The sequence below is a fragment of the Schistocerca nitens genome, chromosome 4 (assembly GCF_023898315.1).
Source record: "Schistocerca nitens isolate TAMUIC-IGC-003100 chromosome 4, iqSchNite1.1, whole genome shotgun sequence".
In the NCBI taxonomy this organism is placed as follows: domain Eukaryota; kingdom Metazoa; phylum Arthropoda; class Insecta; order Orthoptera; family Acrididae; genus Schistocerca; species Schistocerca nitens.
The window spans coordinates 389,943,267-389,961,471 of NC_064617.1; the positions used below are offsets into that span (position 1 = coordinate 389,943,267).

The 18,205-nt window shown below is 40.5% G+C and overlaps 1 protein-coding gene across 1 annotated transcript in view; it reads left to right on the top strand.

The window, feature by feature from the left end:
- The first annotated feature begins 65 nt into the window (after positions 1 to 65).
- The window catches only part of LOC126252077 (28S rRNA (cytosine-C(5))-methyltransferase), an 87,151-nt gene continuing 69,011 nt past the window's right edge, over positions 66 to 18,205 (top strand). Inside the window, exons 1-2 of the mRNA XM_049952929.1 lie at positions 66 to 267; positions 1,022 to 1,292. Coding sequence (XP_049808886.1) covers positions 145 to 267; positions 1,022 to 1,292 — 394 coding nt within the window. The 5' untranslated portion in view covers positions 66 to 144. The remainder of the gene's footprint in view (positions 268 to 1,021; positions 1,293 to 18,205) is intronic.

Genomic DNA, 18,205 nt, shown 5'->3' on the forward strand with positions numbered 1-18,205 from the left:
CGTGTGGTGCTAAATAAATAACCTAACATCCTTGGTAAACATACTGAAGAGTGGAGACACTTTCGTATTAGCTTTGAACCATGTGTTTGGTTTTGTAAACATTGCCGATGGCGATCAGGTGGTGTGACAAAGTTGTGGGAGGATATGTCAGAGAAGAAGTCACATTCAGTGAAAGTTCCGAGGACGTATAAAGTAGCGGCTAAAATATTGAAGGAAGTAATTGCTGGTGGAAATTTGAAGACGCTTGTTTACAACCAACGCTTTTATGTGAGTTTTATTACGATCGCAAGTGTGCATGATTAGCTATAGGGATATCGTATTATACTCTTAACGCAGTTTGTTATTGTGACACCTTTTGTAATGTTTATAGCTTCATGTACCTGGAAATATTTAAGTTCATTTTCCGTGTGGAGAAGTTATGATATTATGAACTCTGATGAATTTTCTCATTGCTTCACAAATATGTGTTGCTATGCCTACTACTTATGCTACCTAACACTCACTACGTGGTTATAATTTTTTACATTGTTTTTCTCCGCGGATTATACAGGACTTACACCAACTGATGCCCATTAAGAGAGTTTCAAATTCTTCAACTGGCAGTTTCACTGTCATGTTATGGTACAGCGTATTAGCGTGATTTTCGTCGACTTAAGCAGACCTGGTACTTTTCGAAATTTTTCATGTATTTTTGTCTAGTAACTTTTTTAAATACTGGGTGATAGCCTCCATCCTGTAAACTAACTTCTTTATGACGAAAGTAATTGCAGATTTTGTGGGCCATGTTTTTGGCCGATTTCATAACCTGACGAACTAAAAGTCTTTGTTACAGAGTAAGTGCGCATGAATTCCGTTGTTATAGGCCACTGTTTAGATTTTGTATCAGTTTTAAAATAATGGGCCATCTCCATAAATAATCAGTATATTTTTGTGTACATAGTACATTTTTTGCCACCAAAAGTTCAGAAATAAAGTTTCAAAGACAATGAATACCTGCAGTCAATTCTTTCTCGTTTTGCAGAACATTAAGGCGCTGTATGCCTTAGTAGTAGAAGCACTTCGTCATTCAAAAGTGCTGGACTATGTAATTGAAAAGAGCGAAATACTTCTTAAAGAAGAAAGATTGGACCCGTCCCTGGCACGAATTCTCATCTCTGAACTCCTGTGGGGAAAAAGACAACTTCCTGGGAACAGCAAACCTGTAGAGACTGTAATTTCGTACAAAGACGAATTGGTCAAGGCAGAACCATGCTATGAAGAGTTTCTGTCTAAGGAACAAGAAAGTAGAAGAGGTAACAGTGCTTTTTTATTTGTAATTTTGTTTCTCTTTTATTTCAGATTTGATTAAATTTATCATGGAAGGCAAGGAACCCACTGAAGGTGAGGGTGTCTCATTCAGCCCACCTGTGGAGAATACGTCATTTGCTGATTCTGCAAGAGTGCTGGCCTCTTTTGTTATTTATAGCCTTGCAATGTTCACATTGCCATTCATTGCTTACAATGGTACAAAGTATACACTGAGGACTCAGTTTCATATTGATGGATTTCAGAACACAGTGTGGTCAGTTCTTGCAGCTGTTATAGTAACAAACATTATCATATTGATGTACGCATGTAAGGGATACAGTGAGGCAGAAGAGGATGAAAGTAAAGCAACTGCGAGTAAAAGTGATTTGAACCAGAAAAAGAAAGATTAAAAGTGCTGTTATTGCTTTTTAAGTTAACAGTTCACTATATTAAGTAAGATGCTGTATTAATTGCACTGCTGATAGTGTTGCCTTGGTAAATCAAGTGAAATAGCCACACTTAATTGTTGGATTGTGTTGCCAATAATTTTTTATGCATACTTTGTTCACGCTGTATTTGTATTGTCTCAGCTTTCTTTATAACTCTGAAGAAGTACTTTAAACTTCATGCTAATAACCCTGGGAGATTTTACAGATACGTGTAATTTGCCATCTGAAAGAACCTGTGTATATCTAATTTTTTTTTTTTTTTTTTAATGCTGAAAAAAAAAATGATTACTGGTGTAAATTGTGTACTGTGTGTGAATCAGTGGCTGGTTTTTCTTTCCATTAAGTTGAAGTGTTGTTCCTCTTTTTGTAACTATCATCCTAATGTGTTGGCATCACAACTTGATGCTGCAGCTTGACCTGTCAAGTTGAGTGAAAGATACAGGTAGAATTAGTGATGTCTATTTCCTGAACCTGTTCCATATCAGTGTAATTTTGTTAGCTTAAAGATGGTGAATAATAACTGTACAAGGTCACGTGACAGCATTTTTGATTGCTCATATCATTCCATTGACTGTTATGTGAATGTTGGCACTGATACTGTCTACCTTTTATTAATATGGGGTAGGCCCAAGTGGTAGTATTCATTGTAGAATTACTTTACAGTCTGTTTAAAATCAGTAATAAATATTGTACACAAACATTAATTCCTCTGCTTTCTATATTTTCATATACCCACTTTCGTGTATGTAGTTCATAACCGGAAAGTCATTTGGTGATTATAACAACATAAAATAAAAGGGAATGTCGAGCAGTGTTTAGCTGTAAGTATACTTGCGAAACTTAAAAATTTCATTATGTTTCAGTTTTATAAAAGCTTAGTGCAATTACAGTATGGTTCTTTTTAATGCCCCTTTTGGGGACGTGTGGTATTGGTTAAATACACAATTCGAAAATGTAAGGATGACAGAATTTCTTGATGGTAGAAACCATGGTTTGTTTCACTGGGGCAATAAGCATTTTGTCAAAATTTTAAACTTATTCCCATCTACTTTTGGCCGGTTTCAGTTTCTGAGTGACCACATTTAAATTTCGTCACATGTACGCATCAACCAGCACTTTAACCCAATGTACAATAGTGGACATACATATCTCAAGAAGTAATTTCTATGTTGACAGTCTGTATCTTTGTCAACCATGTGTATTAAAAATGAATTGACAAATGAACTAAATATAACAGGTCATGTATTGTAATAGTGGTTGACTTGAGGCCTAAACTTACGTGCTGGTGTAACAGTTGTAACTAAATAGCTACTGAATGGGTTCAGCACAATATGTCAGTTTCATGTTCCATGGATAATTTTACACAATTGATCATGATGTAGAACAAGTCATTTTGCATGTGGTGGTGTTACGGTCTTCAGTCCAGAGACTGGTTTGATGCAGCTCTCCATGCTACTCTATCCTGTGCAAGCTTTATCATCTCCAAATAACTAATGCAACCTACATACTTCTGAACCTACTTAATGTATTCGTCTTTTGATCTGCCTCTATGAATTTTACCCTCCACGATTCCCTCCAATGCTAAATTGGTCATCCTTTGGTGCCTCAGAACGTGTCCTACTAACTGGTCCCTTCTTTTAGTCATATTGTGCCACAGTTTCCTCTTCTCCCCAATTCTATTCAGCACCACCTCATTAGTTACATGATCTACCCATCTAATCTTCAGCATTCTTCTGTAGCACCACATTTTGAAAGCTTCTATTCTCCTCTTGTCTAAACTATTTATTGTCCATGTTTCACTTCCATACATGGCTACACTCCATACAAATACTTTTAGAAAAGACTGCTTCACGTCTGCTGTGCAGTGAGCTACCTTAATTTAAATATTAACTGTATTTTTCTTACTTGTCACTTCTTCTTCCGTATGTATTTGCTTTTAGGAAGCTTTAATTGTCGGGTGCTATTAATAGTGTTCCATAGATTTCGTGTTTGTTTTGAATACAGTCACAGAGAGAGTCCCTTTAGTCTACCATAGTGCCAGTAGTGCTAGTGTTCGTTTTCAATACAGTCCAGAGACAGGTGGTGCTATTTTCATTGTTTTCTGCAAGAAGTGGCTAGCAACCACAGTTTAGTGAATAAACAGCCGCCTTTAGTGAATTAGCAGTCTAGTTAAAGGTTGATTAACTCACTTCAGTAAATTGATTCCTTAGGATGGATAGGATGTGTGACTGCTGTGTACGGACGCAGGAGGAGCTGGCCACTGTTCGCGAACAGCTGAGCGTGTTGATGGCCGCGGTCAGCCGTCTTCAGGCTGCTGCCTCGGAGTGTAGCGGCAGTGGGGAGTCTGGTGCGTCGCACGGTACACCCCGGGTGTTACATGTTACACTGTCCCTGCTGTCGAGACATCTTCGCGGGTACCGGGCGCGGTTGGGCCACCCTCTCCCCAAGGGGAGTGGCGGGTTCAGCGGCGTTCGCGGCGCACGAGGCGGAGGGTCAATGTGGAGGCTGGCCATGTGGCATCGCCCACTCTGCCTGTGAGTGGACATGTGGCTGCTCCTTCAGCAAGGTCCGAGCAGGCACACGGGGGGAGGGGTTTATTAGTTATTGGGAGCTCCAACGTTAGGCGGGTGATGGAGCCCCTTAGGGAAATAGCGGGAAGGTCGGGGAAGAAGGCCAGTGTTCACTCTGTCTGCTTGCCGGGGGGGTCTCATCCGAGATGTGGAGGAGGCCCTACCGGCGGCGATAGAGAGCACTGGGTGCACCCGACTGCAAATTGTTGCTCATGTCGGCACCAATGACTCCTGCCGTCTGGGTTCAGAGGTCATCCTCAGTTCGTACAGGCGGTTGGCGGAATTGGTGAAGGCGGAAAGCCTCACTCACGGGGTGGAATCAGAGCTAACTATTTGTAGTATCGTTCCCAGAACCGATCGCGGTCCTCTGGTTTGGAGCTGAGTGGAAGGCTTAAACCAGAGGCTCAGACGATTCTGCGGAGATCTGGGGTGCAAATTTCTCGACCTCCGCTATCGGGTGGAGAAATGTAGGGTCCCCCTGAATAGGTCAGGCGTGCACTACACGCCGGAAGCGGCTACAAGGGTAGCGGAGTACGTGTGGAGTTCACATGGGGGTTTTTTAGGTTAGAGAATCCCCTCCCTAGGCCCGACAAGACGCCTCCTGAGACGCGGCAAGGTAGGAGTAGGCAAAATGCAACAGGGAATAACAATATTAATGTGCTAATAGTAAACTGCAGGAGCGTCTATAGAAAGGTCCCAGAACTGCTCTCATTAATAAACGGTCACAACGCCGATATAGTACTAGGGACAGAAAGTTGGCTGAAACCAGACGTAAACAGTAATGAAATCCTAAACTCAGATTGGAATGTATACCGCAGAGACAGGCTGAACAGTGAAGGGGGAGGCGTGTTTATAGCGATAAGAAGTGCAATAGTATCGAAGGAAATTGACGGAGATCCGAAATGTGAAATGATTTGGGTGAAGGTCACGGTTAAAGCAGGCTCAGACATGGTAATTGGATGTCTCTATAGGCCCCCTGGCTCAGCAGCTGTTTTGGCTGAGCACCTGAAGGATAATTTGGAAAATATTTCGAGTAGATTTCCCCACCATGTTATAGTTCTGGGTGGAGATTTTAATTTGCCGGATATAGACTGAGAGACTCAAACGTTCATAACGGGTGGCAGGGACAAAGAATCCAGTGAAATTTTTTTAAGTGCTTTATCTGAAAACTACCTTGAGCAGTTAAACAGAGAACCGACTCGTGGCGATAACATATTAGACCTTCTGGTGACAAACAGACCCGAACTATTTGAAAAAGTTAACGCAGAACAGGGAATCAGCGATCATAAAGCGGTTACGGCATCGATGATTTCAGCCGTAAATAGGAATTTTTTTTTCAGGGTAGGAAGATTTTTCTGTTTAGAAAAAGTGACAAAAAGCAGATTTCAGAGTACCTGTTGGCTCAACACAAAAGTTTCGTCTCAAGTACAGATAGTGTTGAGGATCAGTGGACAAAGTTCAAACCCGTCGTACATTATGCGTTAGATGAGTATGTGCCAAGCAAGATCGTAAGAGATGGAAAAGAGCCACCGTGGTACAACAACCGAGTTAGAAAACTGCTGCAGAAGCAAAGGGAACTTCACAGCAAACATAAACATAGCCAAAGCCTTGCAGACAAACAAAAATTATGTGAAGCGAAATGTAGTGTGAGGAGGGCTATGCGAGAGGCGTTCAATGAATTTGAAAGTAAAGTTCTATATACTGACTTGGCAGAAAATCCTAAGAAATTTTGGTCTTATGTCAAAGCGGTAGGTGGATCAAAACAAAATGTCCAGACACTCTGTGACCAAAATGGTACTGAAACAGAGGATGACAGACTAAAGGCCGAAATACTAAATGTCTTTTTCCAAAGTTGTTTCACAGAGGAAGATTGCACTGTAGTTCCTTCTCTAGATTGTCGCACAGATGACAAAATGGTAGATATCGAAATAGACAACAGAGGGATAGAGAAACAATTAAAATCGCTCAAAAGAGGAAAGGCCTCTGGACCTGATGGGATACCAGTTCAATTTTACACAGAGTGCGCGAAGGAACTTGCCCCCCTTCTTGCAGCAGTGTACCGTAGGTCTCTAGAAGAGCGTAGCGTTCCAAAGGATTGGAAAAGGGCACAGGTCATCCCCGTTTTCAAGAAGGGACGTCGAACAGATGTGCAGAACTATAGACCTATATCTCTAACGTTGATCAGTTGTAGAATTTTGGAACACGTATTATGTTCGAGTATAATGACTTCTCTGGAGACTAGAAATCTACTCTGTAGGAATCAGCATGGGTTTCGAAAAAGACGGTCATGTGAAACCCAGCTCGCGCTATTCGTCCACGAGACTCAGAGGGCCATAGACACGGGTTCACAGGTAGATGCCATGTTTCTTGACTTCCGCAAGGCGTTCGATACAGTTCCCCACTGTCGTTTAATGAAAAAAGTAAGAGCATATGGACTATCAGACCAATTGTGTGATTGGATTGAGGAGTTCCTAGATAACAGGACGCAGTATGTTATTCTCAATGGAGAGAAGTCTTCCGAAGTAAGAGTGATTTCAGGTGTGCCGCAGGGGAGTGTCATAGGACCGTTGCTATTCACAATATACATAAATGACCTGGTGGATGACATCGGAAGTTCACTGAGGCTTTTTGCAGACGATGCTGTGGTGTATCGAGAGGTTGTAACAATGGAAAATTGTACTGAAATGCAGGAGGATCTGCAGCGAATTGACGCATGGTGCAGGGAATGGCAATTGAATCTCAATGTAGACAAGTGTAATGTGCTGCGAATACACGGAAAGATAGATCCTTTATCATTTAGCTACAAAATAGCAGGTCAGCAACTGGAAGCAGTTAATACCATAAATTATCTGGGAGTACGCGTTAGGAGTGATTTAAAATGGAATGATCATATAATGTTGATCGTCAGTAAAGCAGATGCCAGACTGAGATTCATTGGAAGAATCCTAAGGAAATGCAATCCGAAAACAAAGGAAGTAGGGTGCAGTACGCTTGTTCGCCCACTGTTTGAATACTGCTCAGCAGTGTGGGATCCGTACCAGATAGGGTTGATACAAGTCATAGAGAAGATCCAACGGAGAGCAGCGCGCTTCGTTACAGGATCATTTAGTAATCGCGAAAGCATTACGGAGATGATAGATAAACTCCAGTGGAAGACTCTGCAGGAGAGATGCTCAGTAGCTCGGTACGGGCTTTTGTCAAAGTTTCGAGAACATACCTTCACCGAAGAGTCAAGCAGTATATTGCTCCCTCCTACGTATATCTCGCGAAGAGACCATGAGGATAAAATCAGAGAGATTAGAGCCCACACAGAGGCATACCGACAATCCTTCTTTCCACGTACAATACGAGACTGGAATAGAAGGGAGAACCGATAGAGGTACTGAAGGTACCCTCCGCCACACACTGTCAGGTGGCTTGCGGAGTATGGATGTAGATGTAGATGTAGATACTGAAGTCTATACACGATGTTAACAAATTTCTCTTCATCAGAAATGCTTTCCTTGCCATTGCCAGTCTGCATTTTATATCTTCTCTACTTCGACCATCATTGCTTATTTTGCTCCACAAATAAGCAAACAGCAAAACTCATTTACTACTTTAAGTTTCTCATTTCCTAATCTAATTCCCTCAGCATCACCTGACTTCAGTCGACTACATTCCATTATCCTCGTTTTGATTTGGTTGATGTTCATCTTATATCCTCCTTTCAAGACACTATCCATTCCATTCAACTGCTCTTCCAGGTCCTTTGCTGTCTCTGACAGAATTACAGTGTCATCGGCAAATCGCAACATTTTTATTTCTTCTCCGTACATTTTAATTATACTCCAAATTTTTGTTTTGTTTGCTTTACTGCTTACTCAGTATTCAGATTGAATAACATTGGGGATAGGCTACAACCCTGTCTCACTCTCTTCCCAACCACTGCTTCCCATTCATGCCCTTCGACTCTTATATCTGCCATCTGGTATTTGTACAAATTGTAAATAGACTTTTGCTCCCCTGTATTTTACCCCTTCCACCTTCAGCATTTTAAAGAGATTATTCCAGTCAACATTGTCAAAAGCTTTCTCCAGGTCTACGCATGGTAGAAACATAAGTTTGCCGTTCCTTACTCTGTCTTCTAAGATAAGTCATAGTGTCAGTATTGCCTTGCATGTTCCAACATTTCTACGGAATCCAGACTGATCTTCCTCAAGTTCGGCTTCTACCAGTTTTTCCATTTGTCCGTAAAGAATTCGTGTTAGTATTTTGCAGCCATGACGTATTAAACTGATAGTTCAGTAATTTTCATACCTGTCAACACCTGCTTTCTTTGGGATTGGAATTATTATATTCTTCCGAAGTCTGAGGGTATTTCACCTGTCTCATACATCTTGCTCACCAGATGGTGGCGTTTGGTCATGCTATCAGTAGCTCTAATGGAATTTTGTCTCTTCTTGGAGCCTTTTTTAGACTTAGGCCTTTCAGTGCTCTGTCAAATTCTTCACGCACTATCATATCTCCCATCTCATCTTCATCTATGTCCTCTTCCATTTCCATAATATCGCCATCAAATACATTGCCCTTGTGTAGACCCTCTATGTACTCCTTCTGTCTTTCTGATTTCCCATCTTTGCTTAGGACTGGTTTTCCATCTGAGCTCTTGATATTCATGTAAGTGGTTCTCTTTTCTCCAAAGGTCTCTTTAATTTTCCTGTAGGCAGTATTTATCTTACCCCTAGAGAGATATGCCTCTATCTCTTTACATTTCTCCTCTAGTTATCTTTGCTTAGCAGTTTTGCACTTCCTGTCAATCCCATTTTTGAGACATTTGTATTCCTTTTTGCCTGCTTCATGTACTGCATTTTTATATTTTCTTCTTTCATCAATTAAATTCAGCATCTCTTCTGTTTCCCAATGACTTCTACTAGCCCTCGTCCTTTTTCCTACTTGATCCTCTGTGAACTTCCTTATTTCATCTCTCAAAGCTACCCATTTTTCTTCTACTGTATTTCTTTCCCCTGTATTTGTCTATCATTCCCTAATGCTCTCTCTGAAACTCTCTACAACATCTGGTCCTTTCAGTTTATCCAGGCCTCATCTGTTTCATTTCCTACCTTTTTGCAGTTTCTTCAGTTTTAATGTACAGTTCATAACCAATCAGTTGTTGTCAGAGTCCACATCTGCTCCTGGAAATGTCTTACAATTTAAAACCTGGCTCCTAAATCTCTGTCTGAAACCTTCCAGTGTCTCCAGACCTCTTCCACGTGTGCAACCTGCTTTCATGATTCTTAAACCAAGTGTTAGCTATGATTAAGTTATGCTCTGTTCAAAATTCTACCAGGTGGCTTCCTCTTTCATTCCTTACCCCAGTCCATACTCGCATGCTACTTTTCCTTCTCTCCCTTTCCCTACTATCGAATTCCAGTCCCCCACGACTATTAAATTTACGTCTCCCTTAACTCTCTGAATAATTTCTTTAGTTGCATCACACATTTCTTCTATCTCTTGATTATCTGTGGACCTAGTTGACATATAAACTTGTACTACTGTGGTAGGTGTGGGCTTCATGTCTATCTTGGCCACAATAACGTGTTCACTATGCTTTTTATAGTAGCTTATCTGTGCACCAATTTTTTAATCATTATTAAACCACCTCCTGCATTACCCCTATTTGATTTTGTATTCAGAACTCCTGCCACCAAACTCCACTAATTCCCTCTATATATCTAACTTTAACCTACCCATTTTAAATTTTCTAATCTACCTGTCTGATTAAGGGATCTGACATTCCACATTCCGATCTGTAGAATGCCAGTTTTCATTTTACATTCACATCACAAATTAATTTGTGCATGTGGTCACATTCTGCACATATCTAAGTTTCTTCCAAAAAGAAAATGAATGCCAACTGATTAGAACTATAGCTGTGACATTTACTGTTCAGCGGTATTTTACGCTAACAGTTTCTCATTATTCTTTGCCATTTCATTTTTTGTTTTGCTTGTGTCATTGACTGTTATTAACTGATTGAATTGATAACCTAATAAAGAATAAATTGAACATCAGTCACATGATGTCATCACTACAATTAAAAATAACTGTTTGTGAGATAATCTAACTTTAATGCATTGAACCAGTTCTATAATAAGCTTTTGTTTTTGCTTGTTGTGCTTGTTTGCTGTAAGATTCAAACCACAGTTTGAATTTTATCAAAAGATGAAAGCATGTAGGGAAAAAAACTTTATAAGGTAACAGAATGGCTTATCATTATTTACCTTCAGGAGGCAAAATTTCTGCGATGCCAATAGACGCATTAGAAATAGAAGAATACTTTTCCTATCTTTCAGAACGATTAGTTCCTTCACCAGGGAGGAAAGAGACATAGGTTTGGGAAGCATATGAAGGAAGGCCAGGTCATGCAGGCCTTCTCAGTCAGTTTGTTCTTACATAAGTTGACTTTCTGAGACACTGCATATACTTTCATTTGCATATCCATGCTCAGTGCCTCTCCTGTTTGTTGAGTAGTGATCTAGCCTTTAGTTCAGTGCATTATATATCAAAGTTATTATCAGCACTTACAAACATATCTCACTTTTAACTACATTTCATTTCTTGCATGAAATAATAATCCTATGCTGTTGAAGGAAGCCTTTCACCTACAGTCTACCTTTTCATGTGCAGTTAACATTACATATTTTCTTTCTGTCACTTTACACTCCCTTTTTGTGATGCACATTACTGTGTTATTTAAAGATTGTAGTTCAGATTCAAATTGGTTTTCTTTATTTTTTACTGATTATATATGTTTCACATTATTTGCGATATATAAATTCCAGTTTTACCTGTCCTCGTGACAGGCTAACATTTCTCACATAACTGGTGTTCAGTAAGCAATATGTGCATTATGTGTCATGCCAAATGATGAGCACACACGGACTTGGCTTTTAGCTGAGAACCCAAGTATTCCCATAACACTGTTGTTAACCTTTCCTCCAAAACCTTCAGCTCCACAACAAAAGTTTCTGTCCTACCCAAAGACCTCACCTTTAGCCCCACACACAAATTTAATCATGCTGGACTTATCAAAGTCCTACTGGCCTTCCCCCAATCCCTGGAGTGGAAATACTTCTTTGTTGCCAGTCCTTCCAACCAAAGTGAACCTAATTCCAATATTGAACCCTGCCTCTCCCAGTTCATACCACCATACCCAGCACATCCACTTTCTACATGCTCCCCAAAATCTGCAAACCCAACAATCCTGGATGCCCCGTTGTGGCTGGTTATTGTGCCCCCACTGATAGAACTTCGGCTCTCAGGCCCTCATTGACCAACACCAACTAATTTCCTGTAATCTAGCCTTCCAGATCAAAGACACCAACCAGTTCCTTCACTGACTTTCCATCATCTCCACCCCTTTACCTCCTGGATCCCTATTCATCACTGTTGATGTCACCTCCCTATATATCAGCATCCCTCATGCCCATAGTCTTACTGCTATTGAACACTAACTTTCCCAAGTCCTTCAGACTTCAAACCCATTATCTCATTCCTCATACACCTCACTAACTTTATCCTAACCCACACCTACATCTTCTCTGAAGGGAAGGTATACAAACAAGACTGTCGCACAGCCAGGGGGACCTGCACGGCACCCTCCAATGCCAACCTGTTTATGGGCCATCTAGAAGAGACCTTCCTAGCCTTCCAAAATGCCAAACCCCTAGCCTATTTCAGGTCCATTGATGGTGGTCCTCTTCAACCTAGTGTGCCACCTTCCTAGATGTTGACCTCCTCCTCTCTGACAGCTCCATCAGCACCTCTGTCCACAGTAAACCCACCAACCACCAACAATACCTACATTCGGACAGCTGTTATCATTTCCACACCAAAAAATTCCTCCCATACAGGCTAGCTATCCAGGGAAGGCATATCTGCAGTGACAAGAACCCCCTTGCCCAGAATGCTGAGGGTCTCACCAAGGCCTTCACAGGCAGACACTATCCCCCAGACTTAGTCTGCAAAAATATCTCCTGTGCCCCCTTCATCAACCAGTACCATCCTGGACTGCAACAAGTGAACCACATCCTTTGCCAGGGCTTTGATTACCTAGCATCATGCCCTGAAATGGGGGACATTCTACCTGAGATTGCCCCCCCCCCTCCCCCTCCAAAGTGGTGTTCCATCACCCACCCAAAATCCGCACCATCCTATTCCATCCCTATGACACTCCCAATCCCCATCCCTTGCCACAAAGATATCACTGTGGAAGACCCAGGTGCAAGACCTGCCCAATCCACCCACCCAGCACTTCCTATTCCAGTCCTGTCACAGGTTTATCTTACCCCAGGAGGGACTGGGCCATCTGTGAAAGCAGCCATGTCATTTACCAGCTCTGCTGCAATAGTTGCACAGCTTTTTACATTGGTATGACTACCACCAACCAACTGTCTACCATGATAAACAGCCACTGCCAAACTGTGGTCAAGAGCATAGTAGACCAACCTGTGACACAACATGCAGCTGAAGATAACACTTGATTTCAATGGCTGTTTCACTACTGAGCCATCTGAATCCTCCCCTCCACCACCAGCTTTTGTGAACTGTGCAGACAGGAGTTATCCTTACAATACATTCTCAGCTCCCATAACTATCCTGGCCTCAACCTACAGTAACATACTGTCCCCACACCCTCCACCCAACAGTTTCCAATATGTGCGTCCTATCACAGGAGTCTCTTACAACCTTTGTTTGCAACCCTATGCCAACATGCCTGCTGATCTTTCCTCACTCCTCTCGTTTTTTTTCCCCCCATAGGGAGAGAATAGTACCATGTGGCAGGCGTTTCACATTGAAAATATTAATTTTATCATAGCTTTATATAAATGATTTTTTTTTTTTTTACGTTGTTGTGTGATAGATGCGTACTTCTGGATCGATATCGATACTTACTTTGCGCTGCATGCGGACCCCAGGTTGGACGCCCCTGTTGTATGTTATAAGGACTGGGGTCTTCTGTTAACCTCCTGGATTGTGGGGATTGTGCAAACATCTATTTAAAAAACCACCTTAACCTCAATGTGTGCTATATGTCAGTTGGGTGGATGGTAGTTGATGTGAAGGACAGATTATCAGGTAACCTCTTGGGGCATGTGCCTCATGCCAGTAAAATAAGGCTTAGCCAAATAAGTTAGACTCTATCTGTGGGGATCTTTAGTTCCGTAGCTGTTCATGTGATGCTAACAGATCCTTCAATAGCCACAAACTCTCGATAGCTCCAGTGAAAAGTGAATACACCCCAAACAAACCTTGTGTGGCTAGTCTGCCAGTCTTAGAGACTATGGTTAAGAAAGTTACTGATAGACCACAACCTGCAGTAAATAATGCAATGCTTCTCTTTAACGTTATTAAAATAGAGGCATAAATATTTGAGTAACTGCCACCCTTCTACAGCAATGAAATTTTAAGAGGAACTTGCAGGGTCACTGAAATCTATTAAGAGACTGAAGAAAGGCACAGTCGTAGTCCAGACAAAAAGAGCTGACCAGGTAAGCAAGCTGTTAAATGTTAGATTGCTAAGAGAATATTGTGACCAGAAATCTAAACATACCCCTAAATTATGGAAAAGGGCTAGTTAGCTGCAGGGTTGGGCAGCTGGACACGAAAGAGTCACAACAAAGGTGGGAAATAAATATATGGCAGAAATTAGAAATATTGTGAAAAAAGTTAATGATTATCTAGAAGAGACTGTAGCTTTTATTTAGATTGTTCAGAACCGTAATTACTGGAGTACATTAAAGCAAGTTTCATCTGCCACAAAGTCTTTGGGCACAACACTGTGGGATGCACAGAGTAGGTGCTGTGTGTTAGATGTGTTTTGTCTACCCATAAAGGAAATACTCCATGTACAACTTTTTCCACGTGTGTTAACTGCTCCCAACAACATCCAGTATGTGTAAACGAAAGTCCACTCATCTAAAAGAGCCAAAATGTACAGAAAATCAAGGTTACACAGTGTATCCAATAATGTGAGGCAAAAAATGCATTTAAGGCTGTCCAGCTGCCTACCTTCGTGAAATCATTCACCACAGAATTGAAGCATCTGTTATTGAAGACAGTGACAACTAATGAAAGCACTTTCTTCAGTAACAGGTGCTTCAATTCTGAGGTGAATGGTTTCATAAAGATAGGCAGCTGGATAGCCTTAAATACATTTTTTGCCACATATTATTGGAGTGACAGATTATAAAAGGTTTGAATACTAATTATCTTTGAATTTAAGAAGTCTAACAATGGAAGGGGGGATATTTTCTTTAATGAATACACTTCCTTTGTTCAGAAAAGTAAGGCTATTCATGGCTTTATGTTGTAATTAATGGTTGCTTTATTTTCTGTTGAACATGTCTGACAAAGTCTCGTAGTTTATTCTGTGCTGTTTCTGCAGCCTCTTGCAGAAGCTACGAATCAACTGTTCCTGAAAAGTGATAAAAAATAATTAATTTCAGCTTTATAAACCACTCGGAGTCAGCATATGTGCCAATATGGCACTTATGAAGAGTGGATGAGATAATCGTGTTGCTGTCAGTTAAAAATTTTAGAAATGGCAATTTTTTCCTAAAAATAATAAAAAAAAAAAAAAACCTGATCATGTTTGCAAGTTCTAAATATCCATCCAGTCTTCATCGATCTGCAAGATCTTTGAATATCCGAAATATCTTTGATCAAATTAGAACTCCAACGTATGTTTATAAATAATTAACAAATTTATATTCTGGAAGAGGCAGTACACTTTTGCACTACACCTTTGGTGAGATTTCTTTCTTATCTAGCGCACAGTAAATACACAGAATCCATGTGAATTGTAAGTTACGTTACGGTGGCTGCCAGCAATGCCTAGACTATACAAAAGAATCTAGTCATAAAATATCAACAATCTGATTAAAGTTCTCGAACAGAAGTATGTCTACCTCAGTTCCATTTCAGTGAATTGTCATTTCATGGAGTAAATGTCGCAATGCAAAGAGCAGTGAGCTTTCTTGCAGACAAATCTACAGTATTCATCACATTTCTCCAGCACCAAATTCGTGTGGCATCATAAAAATATTTGTCATCTTTGTGACAAGAGAATATAATATCATTTTCCATTTAACATACAACAGGACATGTTACAACCTGTAAATGTTCCTTCAAACGTTTGCCACTGACTAAACACACTGGTATGCATAAAACAAATTCTGTCCAAATAGGCATTGAAAGTCCAAGGGTACCAACTGACTGCATTGTCATCCTCAGCATATATGTGTCACTGCATACATATATGGAGGGGCATTTGATGAACATAGTGCTCTTCCAGCTGTTGTCAGTTTTAATGACTGGAAACACACTGTTATGCCTTGAAGGGGAAAAAAAAAATGATGGTGGAGCATATCAAAAATAACAACATGCCATCACAGCAGACAGCTAGAGAGAGATTCAAAAGAATCATACTGTTAGAACAGTTTATCATCATTCTCAAAATCCAAGCAAAGTACCAAGTCCTACAATGAAACAGACACAGTTAAAAAAGAAAAAAAAAACTTTCAGAACACACAGCCTGTCTCATGACAGGTAGATCTGATGACAATTGCATATGCTGTACAGAAAGTCAGTATGAGGAAACTGACAAGACTCTTAAATAACTCCCTCATTGCTGCCGACTCTCCATCTCCGAGGAAAGAGGTTCAGAAACCCCATTGCCAAGACAGCTGCAATGGGCTCAGGCAGACTAAAAGTTCTAGCACAGGTAAGACCAGTGTGTATATATTTTCAAGAGATTCTGTGATGCTCCATATGGTCTTTGCAGAAAGAACGAGCTAAAGGAGTCTTGGTTAATTTCATAAGCAATACATACCACACATTGCCTCTCCCCCCTCACTGACAGGCTGCAAGCTGTCACTTTTCCCATGCAAGTACATCATAAACTAACCATATGTACTTATCTGTTCTCAGAATTAAATTCTAGACCTGAGGTCTCCCATAGAGCTCTCTGGAAATTCCCTTGTGGAGATTTTAATCCATATACTGCTCAACAACAACCTGTGTGAGAAGTAGGGCAATTCAGAGCTTCTTAATGTTACCAAGTACATGTCTATTGTATTGGGGAGCAGAGTTCGTACTTAGTGCTGCAACAGGGTCATTCACTGCTATTTATATCTTAGTATGTTCCACAGCCTTCACATTCGCTGCTCAAATGGAAGGAGTTGATGACTTGCACTCTACTGACTACTTTTCAATTTGTATTCACCCGTCACACAGAACAGTTCTCAGAAGAAAGCTGCTATGATTGGTGCTCAGTATGGCAAAGTAGATACTATACAGTGAACTTGCTGTGTTTGAATAGCATGACAGCTTCCAAGAATTGTTGTTGTGGTCTGCAGTTTGAAACTGGTTTCATGCAGCTCTCCCTGCTACTCTGTCCTGTGCAAGCCTCCTCGTATCTGAATAAATACTGCAACCTACATCTTTCTGAATCTGCTTACTGTTTGCATCTCTTCATCTCCATGTACAATTTTACCCATTCTTCTGTAAAGAATTCGTGAGTATTTTGTGACTATGACTTACTAAAATGATAGTTGGGTAATAGCCATACCTGATTAGTATTATTACATTCTTCAGTTTCATCTGTTTCATACATCTTGCACACCAGGTGGAATAGTTGTGTCATGGCTGGCTATCCCAAGGCTATCAGTTGTTCTGACGAAATATTGTCTGCTCCAGGGCCTTGTTTTGACTTAGGTATTTAAGTGCTCTGTCAAATTCTTCTCACTGTATCATATCTCCCATCTCATCTTCATCTACATTCTCCTCCCATTCAGTAATACTTCCTTCAAGCCTGACTCCCTGGTATAGACCCTCTATATACTCCCTCCACCCTTCACCTTTCCCTTCATTGCTTGGGACTGGTTTTCCACTTGAACTCTTGATATTCATACAGCTGCTTCTCTTCTCCCTAAAGGCCTGTTTAATTTTCCTGTAAGCAGTATCTATCCCTGATGAAGCACACTTGTAAATTCATACATTTGTCCCCTAGCCTTTCCTGCTTATCCGTTTTGCACTTCCTGTCCGTCTCATTTTTTAAACATTTGTATTCCTTTTTGCCTGCTTCATTTGCTACATTCTTATATTTTTTCCTTTCATCAATTAAATTAAATACCTCCAGTAATGTCAAAGGATCTCTACTAGGCCTTGTCTTCACTATTTCATCTCTCCAAGGTACCTATTCCTCCTCTACTGTACCCCTTTCCACTCTTCAAATCCATCATTGCCAAATGCTCCCTCTGAAACTGTAAACAACCTCTCATTCTTTCAAGTTATCCAGGTCTGAGCTCCTTAATTTTGTACCTGTTTGCAATTTCTTTAGTTTTAATCTACAGATTGTAACCAATAAACTGTGGTCTGAGTCCACATCTGCCCCTGGAAACATCTTACAATTTAAAATCCAGTTCTGAAATATCTGTCTTGTTATTATGTATTCAATGTGAAATTTATCTCCAGGTCTCTTCCACGTATATAACCGTCTTTCATTATTCCAAGTATTAGCAATGATTAAATTACGCTCTGTCAAAATTCTACCAGGCAGCTTCCTCTTTCATTTCTTTATCCCAGCTCGTATTCTCCTACCATTTTTACTTCTCTTCCTTTCCCCATTATCAAATTCCAATCCCCCATTAAATTTTCATCTCCCTGAACTCCCTGAATAATTTCTTTTGTTATATCTTACGTTTCTTCAGTCTCTTCATGTGCAGAGCTAGTTGGCATATAAACTTGCACTACTGTGGTGAATGTGGACTTTGTGTCTATCTTGGGTTTGATAATGCTTACAATAGAGTTTACCCACATTCTAATTTTCTTATCCATTATTAAACCTACTCCTCC